This window comes from Mirounga leonina, unplaced genomic scaffold, assembly GCF_011800145.1.
Source record: "Mirounga leonina isolate KUSES-001 unplaced genomic scaffold, KU_Mleo_1.0 Mir_53, whole genome shotgun sequence".
NCBI classification, from domain to species: domain Eukaryota; kingdom Metazoa; phylum Chordata; class Mammalia; order Carnivora; family Phocidae; genus Mirounga; species Mirounga leonina.
The window spans coordinates 22,106,006-22,115,231 of NW_023270807.1; the positions used below are offsets into that span (position 1 = coordinate 22,106,006).

Sequence of the window (9,226 nt, forward strand, 5' to 3'; positions counted from 1 at the left end):
AAAACTTTAGAAATTAAAGTGAACTACCCTTGGTTTTTCTAGCTCTTAAAAAACACATTCTTCAGAATATAATACCATAAATATAACCATATAACCATTACATCTATGTATTTAATCTCAGGCATTTAAAAATTAAAGAAGGATAATTTGTAGTAAAGATTCAAGCCAATCTATATCATAATTTTCTGCCAGAACTACAAAGAGCCAATCTCATTCAACATTGTTAAAAAACTTAGTCTAGCAGAGAAAGGAAACAAGAGAGGAAACTTGGCATGAGATAGCTGCTAAGGTCTCAGAATCCAGAGTATACCTCCAAGGGGGCCAAAAGCTTTGCCAGGTCCATTTCACACTTGTCATCTTGATACCTAACTGGTGGCCTGGAACTGTACAGAGCTTGATCTCTTATCTTCTCAATCTCTGATAGTTTTGTAATAGGGTTTGTCTCATCAAAAGTTATCTGTAATTCGGTGCTTGTCTGAGAAAAATACTCAGAGTAACACTGCTGGCTTTTCTCTTTCTCAAGTGGACCCCCTGACGGCCAGAACTGGACTTCCTTTGGTATTTGTTCAACAACCCAATGCTGCCATTTTTCTTCCGATTGCTGTGGGTCTTGATTCCATCTCAGCAGAGGAGACCTGGTCCCTGGGTGAAGCTGCCCTGCGTTCCTAGAGGACAGGTCTGCAGAGCGTTGGCACTCATTTACTGCCATCTCAAAATCTGGTTTGAAGGGACAGTCTTTGGCTGGGTTCCTTTTTTGGATTTCACACTGGAGCAAAACTAATTGATGTTCGTGTTCCTTTATCTGTTGATCCATCTTTTGCTTCAGGCTTTCGACCTCACGTTTCTGGGCTACCAGCTCATCTTCAAGTTTCCGACATTTCTGGTAATGATTTGTTTCCACATTCTGTCCTTGTTGCATTTGCTCGCGATACTGCTGAAGCTGTCTTTCAAGTTCTCTGATATTTGTCTCACAGAGCTTAGCGTTCTCCTGAGCTCTGCAGTTTTCTTGCTGAAGAGACACGAAGTCAAGCTTGATGCCTGAAATATCGTTTTCAGTGATAACTTTGGAGTCCATTAACTTTTCCATCTTTTTCCGAAACTCCTCTGCCGAGCGTTTGAACTTGTCCGATTCCTCTTGAAACAGAACCATCTTCCTGTGGGTCATCTGCCCCTCTATGGTCTTTAATTGCAGTTCGTCTTGCACTTTTTTCAACCTGTTATTTAACTCTTGCACCTGAGCTTGCTGTAACTGTACCTTCTGCTCCCCGAGTCGCTTTTCCTCTTTGGAGGCGTTCAGCTCCGCACTCAGACTTCGAACTTCCTTCTCAGTGTTCTGGATGATAATGTTCTGCTGGTCACACTTTTGCTTAAACTCACTGACTAAATTTTGACTTTTGGCCAGGTCTTCCTCTAGGCATTTAATTTTTCTATGGAAATCCTGTTCTGTTTTCGTCTGCTTATGCAAGTGTTCGTTGGTGTTCCGTAGCTGATCTTTAAAACCATCTGCCTGAATTTTCAGGGCTTCGCATCTTTGCTGGATAGCTTGTTTCTCCAAAACCACGTTCGCTGATTCTGTCTGAATTCTCTGCATCATTAACTTGGTTTCATTATTCTGCCTCGTAAGCTCATCTACCTTTTGTTTTAGCATTTCTGCACACTCATTACTTTTCTTCAATTCTTCATTAAGCTTCTGGATTTTATCATTATTTTCTTTTTCAGCTTTAATATTTTGAAGCAACTGTGCATGGCTTTTCTCGAATTGTTCTTTGAGATGATCTGACTTTCTCTGGCAGAATTGTATTCTTTCATTAGAGGATTCCTTCTCAGCCTGGAAAGCATTAACTTGTGAATTTAGATGCTGAATATTCCTCTCAGCTATAGCATGGGTCCTAGTGATCCTGTCTACTTCTCTTTGCAGTTTCCCTTTTTCTTGTTGAAGAGATTCTAATTCTACTTCATAATTGTGCTTTGTTTTCCTAAGGTCATTAGCTTCTTGCATGACTTCCTCAGCTCTGTCTGTGGTTTGGTTCAACTGCCTACCCAGTTCTCTGAGCTGCTGGGAATACCTTTCCTCTACCTGATCCTTCCTTTCCAACTCTAACTTAAGGCACGTCAGTGTGTTATTGGTTTCATCCAGTTTTTCTTTTAGCAAACGAGCCTTTTCCTCAGATGAAGTTTTTTCAAGCTGAAGGGCATTAAGTTCATACTTCAGTTCTCTCATGTCTTTTTCAGCCTTTCTATTGGCGACTGTTAGCTCATCGACCTGCTGCTTGAGTTCTTCTGTCTTCTGTTTGTCCTGCTCTTTCTGAAGACCTGCGACTCCTCTGTATGACGTAGCCTGTGGCAACTTATTTTCTCTACATGAATACTGAATTTCCGTTATTCTTCTTCTTGCTTCCAGTTCGATCTTCTGCTTTTCTTTTAACTGCTCCTCTGCTATCTGTTTTTGAAATGTTAGGTCTTTTTCCATCTGCTTTATCAGCTTCAAGAGTTCCTCCTCATTGTCTCTCTTTCTTTTTAATTCTTCCATTAACTTATTTTTTTGTTGCTCCAAGTCATTGAGAGTGGAATCTTTTATTTTAAGATGATCTTCCAGGGTTCTTCTTGTAAAGGTGTTCTCCTCTAACTGGTTCTGGAAGTTCAGGAGGTTTTCTTCCACTGCCGCTCTTTTGGCCTCGGCCTCCGATGTGAGCTTTCTCACCCGCTCCAGCTCCCGTTCTGCAGCCTCCTTCTCCCTCACAATGGTCTCCAGCTCCCTGCGGTACTGCTTGGCTTCACTCTCGGCCCTGATTTTCTGCAGAGCAATGTCTTCTACATTCCTCTGCTGCTTTCTCAATTCATTTTCTGCAGCCTCCTTGACCCTTGGAAGTTCCTCCTCTACTCGGGACTTTTGTTTCTTTAGTTCAGCCACCATTTTCTCCAATTCACTTATTTTTCCCGTAAGTTTGCTATTCTCAATCATTGTTGCCTTCTGACGCCGAAGCAGATCTGAATATGCCCCATGTTCAGAAGTCTCCTTACACCTTTTAATCTACAAGAGACGTTTACAAGTGTCAAACCTGTTCTGTTCAAATTTATCTTAAAAAACTTGAAGCGATGCTCATAAAAGTGCTTATAAAAACAAGCGAAACCAAATGCAGAACAAGCACGATCACCACCACCGTCAGCAGCACCAGCACCTCTACCTTCTTCAGAGAGGAAGCTTCAGAAAGTCAGCAATGGGAGAAGACAAAAAAAAACCCTTCATGTCAAGTTTGCTAAACCGAACAATCTTTTTTTTTTGTCTCTCAGGAATCATTTTGTTTTAAAAATTAGCTAGCTCAAGAGTTGACAGCAAGAAAGGAGGGACCTCACAAAACATACAGCAGGACCCCAACCTTTTACAGATGAGGAAATTGAGGTGCAGAGAGGTCAAATCGTTTTGAAAACTAAATGACAAAATGGGAAATAAAACTCACAGCGGCGCCCTTTCTGCTTTCACACACAACTCAGTCTTACAAACTAAGAACATATAGGAACCAAATGACACTTAAAACTTCAGTTTTTAATACCTGGCCCAATGGAAATTTAAAATATTTATCTCTCTTTCTCTAAGATAAATAAATAAATCTTTAAAAAGGAGGGGGGGTACCTCAGTGGCACAGCTGGTTAAGCATCCGACACTTGGTTTCAGCTCAGGTCATGATCTCAGGGTGGTAGGATGGAGCCCTGCTTTGGGCTCGGCTCTCAGCAGGGAGTCGGCTTGAGATTGTCCCTCTCCCTCTGCCCCTCCCACTCATGCATGCTCTCTCTCTCTCTCTCTAAAATAAATAAATCTTTAAAATATATATATAAAAATGAAATGATATTTACATCTCCCTGTTTAATGGTTAAAGAAACAAAATGCAGAATTTTGGTACCACTTTAAAGAGTCAAACCAAGAAATAATACTTCACATGCGGAAGGAGGAAAATTATATAAAAACGTGTAATTTCTATTCCTTATTTGTTTGTACTTGCCATATTATGACAATTATAATAATCAGAGTTGCTAATGCAAAGGCAGCTATAGTCCCTGGGGGCTTTAGAAAAGATGTGCTTCATATACTCACAGATTTTGTTGTTGTTGTTGTTAATGACATGCCTTATATGAGTCCACATTGACAAGTACCTTTAGATACTCCATAAATATAAAAATATTTGTTAAATATAAATGTTTTTAAAAATATACTTAGGGAGTCAACTCCAATGTACAGTATAAAATATAAGAAAAATTTTTTTCAACTGGTAGAAGATTCAATCTCAGCTGGGAGGAGTACACTCTGCATGATCAGGGCTAGCATAAAATGCCAATTTAATTTGTTTTATTAATACCATAAGATTATTAGTTTCATCTCACCAACTCAAAATCATCATAATTAGAACCATTTAAACAGGAGTAGAGAAATTATTCTAGATAGCAGTTTTTTTTTTTTCATTGAGAGGCCTTGGTGAATTTCAAGAATTTATTTTACATTATAGACTACATATCTTACTTTGCTTCTTCTAATTTTTTGATCCCCAATAATTTCAACAAGAATTTCAGTTGTTTCCTTTGCTAACCTAAATATGGTTTTCCATAATAAGAATTCATATAAAAACAAATCTCATCACAACCTGCAATAATTAGTGCTCTATTTTATTTTGTTATCAGGGTGAACTGGTGACACTGAAGCATTTTATCTGCTTAAATATTAAATTTTCGGTATTTTTTGAGATAATTTCTAACTGGGTCTTTCTCAGTTGCTTATCAAAACTCCTTTAAAACTTAGCTGTCCCTAAGAGGTTTTGAGCCCTCTTTTTTCTCTGTCATGTTCTGAGGTTAGAAAAATGAAAATTCTCTCAGCAAAAAAATTTTTGTTATTGAACCCTCAGTACCTTAATAACAGTCATTTTAGTGATTGTTAAAAATCTCATACTGTCTAGATAACTCTGAATTTTTTAGCAAATACTACACAAATTACTAGAAGTAATTTAATCCTATTGCTGATGTGCTTTCCCTTAAATCTCAAACTTACTCACATAAAAATAACTTCCCAAGTTTTCTCTAAATGTTCCCCAAGGAAACATCCTGTCCTTTAATCTTATCAATTAATATTTGATGTACTTTTCTCTCAACACAGACTAGAAAATCTCTTTATCCATCTAACAGTCATTACAGATACTCTACTAACATTTCTCTAATTCAGTTTCCTCTTCTGAAATTAACTTGTAACCCTCTTTGATTTTATGTTTATTATAAAAAATTCTGCTCTTAGACCAAGATTTCCAATGTAAGTCTTTGTAGACTCAATTTCAGAAATACCACTCTCGAGTCTGAAAACTGAGCTATGTATCTTTTTATGAGACATTCCATTAGTATGATCTTTTAGTGGTGAATTTTTAATCAGCAATGTTTTTTATCTATTTTAAGTTACAGTCTCTGCATGGTCTTCCATAAACTATATTGTTTTGACTTTCAATTCAATATGAATCTTTTACATTTCAAAGGATGACAAGCATAATTTGTATATATATCAGGCTTTTTGAAAAATCTCTTCTATCAACTTCTAGTATTATACCTCATCAGATAAACTGAGGGAAGCAGCTCATATATGTGCAATCGCATATATACTATAAGAAAGGGAAAGGACTTACATTTAACTAAATATAAAATTTAAAATGTATACTAAACATACAATTTAAAAGATCTACATATCATTTTAAGTGGAACCATATCTCTCAAAAACAAAATGAAAAAATATTATAGATGTTCTTTTACAGGTGAAAGATGTATACCAATTATTTGAATGGTCACAGATACTCTGGTTCTCCTTTCTAAGCACAAAGGACTCTAGTTATAAAGACTTGCAATTAGCTTCGTTAGTGATTTAGGAGCAGAAAACCGTTAAGTCTGAACAGACTAAAATAGTTGACTCAAGTAGAAAATAAGAAAGTAACATCTATTAGACATCCACTACTGTTTTAGTTCTCTCATTATGTGAAGTTACACTAAGTATAATCATCTTCAGAAGTTCAACAACAGTCTAATTTAAAATAGCTAATGCCTCACGATTTACTTATTTTAGCATTCTGTCTACTATTTTTGTCTGTTCTGAGGTTAGGAATAGAAAGCATATCAAGATAATAAAGCATGGTATAATCTCTTCAAAATTAGATACAACAGACTTTTATGACAATATATTTTCATAAATAACTCTTTATTCCTGAATATACTTTTTAAATGTAGAATCAAAGCACAGAAATCCTCCAAATTACAATGGTACTTAAATAGTCTTTTACCATACACCATACCTTTTGGAGAACAATAAAAATAAAACAAAAAACTCCACAATTCTTAAAAAGTATTATCATTTTGTACAAAAACCTTCTTCTAAATTAACGGCTTTTATGTTTTAAATCCTTGAAAATGTAAATTACTTTAAAATGTATAAAACCAATGTATTTAAATAGTATATCTGTAGACATCTTAATAGTAGTAACTATACTACTCAAAGAAGTATATTTCTCAAATATGGAGAAAACTGAAAAAAAAAAAAAATCCTGCCAAACTGCCAACATTTCATAATTTAAATAGAGCCGTTTCAGACATTAACTCTAATAATGTTAGCATCTTAGAGTGAAAATAAACAATGTTTTCCTGTTGGAGAGAATCAAAAACAAACTGAAAAATCCTAGGCCTCTAATCTTTTTCACTGTAATTGTCTAATTAAATAATAACTTATCAACCATGTAAATTTTTGTCATGAAAACTTTTTTGTTTTCCCAAACATATTGTAGTTCCTTTTAAGTTAGCTGTTCATAGTTAAACTTTACCTCCTCTTCTTCCAGCCTCTTTAATGAATCACCAGCAAATTTAATATATTGTGTCATGAGGGTGACCAGAGCAGTGTATCGGGTCCTTAGGTCCATGAACTGTGAATAATGAAATAAACAATAAAAACATAATCTCCAGTGGCTCTAAAATGAGTTTAATGAATGTTGATTAATAATCATAACATTAGCTAGCCTTTGTAACAGTAAAATACACAATTGCCCAGTAATGGTAGGTAGGTAGGAATGGGCTTATTATTGCTGTGCAAATCATACTCAATAACAATTCTCTAAATTTAATTACAAAGTACATTTGTTATTCTCTGGAGTTAATAATTAATCTTGAATAAAGCTTTTCCAAGGATTTTTTTACAACTCTTAATAAATTGCACTGTTTAGGTAAGGGTTTTTTGGGACAAGGAAGAAAGTTCTGGAAATGGACAGTAGTCGGGTTTGCACAACACTGTGAAGTTACTGAGTGCCACTGAATTGCAACTTAAAAATGGTTAAAATGGTGCGTTTTCTATTATGTGTATTATACCACAATACAAATATATAAATATAATATTTTAAGTATTGTTTTTCTCTTTTATATCCCCTCCCCTCTCTCTTGTACTTTTACTACCTCTTGAATAATGAGATCTGCTGAGCTCTGCATTCTTCGGCGTTTCACAGGAGATTTCTGCTGTGAATCTACCATGGCCCGGTAGGTCATTGTTTGTAATTCATAGTCCTGTATAATGGAGTCAGTAAGATTAAATTAATTAAAGCAAAGCATTAATGCTTCATTCTATAGTGACTTGATGCACAGAAATTGAACCTGATTTCACTAAGTAACTTTTAAAAATTACTGCAAAACCACATTCTTAGGAATCTATCTAATTCTGGGATGTTTCCAAGGTGGTAATAAAGATCAGAAACATTTAGGGTGGTCAGAAAAGTTTCCTAAGTCTCTTTAGAAGCTCACGGAAACACTTAGTCATAATATGCTAGTTTACATTCAGCCTCCCTTTCCCCTGGCTAGGCAATGGAACTGTAGATCTGGATGGCTAAGGCCCAGGCACTGGCAACAACTTCAAACATGCGAAATGTCTCCTAAGAAAGTCAAGTTCTTCCAGGGAATATGCTAGCAATGTTAAAGAAGAGAGAGAGAGATACACAAGCATGCACAAAGTGATAAGAAACCGATTTCGGAGTCTACGGCCATACCACCCTGAAGGCGCCTGATCTCGCCTGATCTCAGAAGCTAAGCAGGGTCGGGCCTGATTAGTACTTGGATGGGAGACCAATTTCAGAGCCACGCATCTATCCTGATGTGTGTGCGTGTGTGGCTGCACACGTGTGTGATGGAGAGAGGCTGAATGAAGCAGAGGCTGCAATGGGACTCACATGTCACAGACAATTATTAGGTAAGTGTCCCAGGGCTCCCATGAAGATTCTCTGTTTTCGCTATTTAACAGAGTGAAGTGACTTGAAGAGACTTCTTTTTTTTAAGTATATTGTTGAATCACATGCCTGAATATTAAATTTGATGCAAGGAACTGAATCTTCTTACCTTCACTGTAGTTGAGTACTGTTCTGCATATTTTTGACACTCATCCATTTTGCTTTGTTTCATTTCTATTTCGGACACCAGCATCTACAAATACATAGGGTTTAGAAGAAAAAGAACAAGGAACTCTATGCTATTTAGCCACTTAAGATGTTCAGGAACTAAGAAATAGCCACGCCCTTTAATAGTAAAGCTCCTTAGCCCTTTGCACTTAATATGTAATAAGGTAAATGACAAACTTCTAGATTAAGCCACATAAGTGACCCACCCTCGTGGGCCTTCCAACGCAGAAATTACTAAACTCCGCAGGAATTACCCAAAAAGTAGATTTGAAGGCCTTGATCCACACCTACTCCTGATCAAAGCAAAACCAGATGCTACTGTGTCCCCTCAAGATGGAATAAAAATCTCAAAGAACTCAATTTTCTGTTAAATGTGGCTGTTTAATTTTCTACCACTAGCCATTTTTATTTATTTGGGATCCCGTGAAACTACTGTGGCCAGCAAAGTACTAAAGAGATTTCCATACTTATGATTAAATGACCATTAGAAATTTGAACACTGTCCCAACATGCTCTTTTCTTATCCCTTATACTTTCAAAACTGACTTCCAAGAAATCAAAGTACATGACGTATGTTGGTTTGGATAATAGGATTTTAATATTTATGATTTACTCCTTACCTTCTTCCAAATAGTTGTTGACTTTTTCTTTTAACAAGGTAAAGGAAGAGAAGGGTAATGACTGACCACATGCAGACAAAACCTTAGTATAAGAAACTGTTTCTACAGGGGCGCCTGGGTGGCTCAGTCTTTAAGTATCTGCCTTCGGCTCAGGTCATGATC

The 9,226-nt window shown here is 36.4% G+C and overlaps 1 protein-coding gene across 7 annotated transcripts in view; it reads right to left on the reverse strand.

Annotated features, from left to right (window-relative positions):
* The window catches only part of DST (dystonin), a 364,537-nt gene that overhangs the window by 147,100 nt on the left and 208,211 nt on the right, over positions 1-9,226 (reverse strand). For 6 of the 7 annotated variants that reach the window (XM_034991245.1, XM_034991240.1, XM_034991239.1 and 3 more), the window contains 3 exons: positions 8,386-8,469; positions 7,456-7,563; positions 6,834-6,932 (listed from right to left, as the gene is read on the reverse strand). In XM_034991245.1, coding sequence (XP_034847136.1) covers positions 6,834-6,932; positions 7,456-7,563; positions 8,386-8,469 — 291 coding nt within the window. Of the gene's footprint in view, positions 1-310; positions 3,032-6,833; positions 6,933-7,455; positions 7,564-8,385; positions 8,470-9,226 lie in introns of all 7 variants that reach the window. The other variant, XM_034991246.1, reaches the window with a different exon arrangement.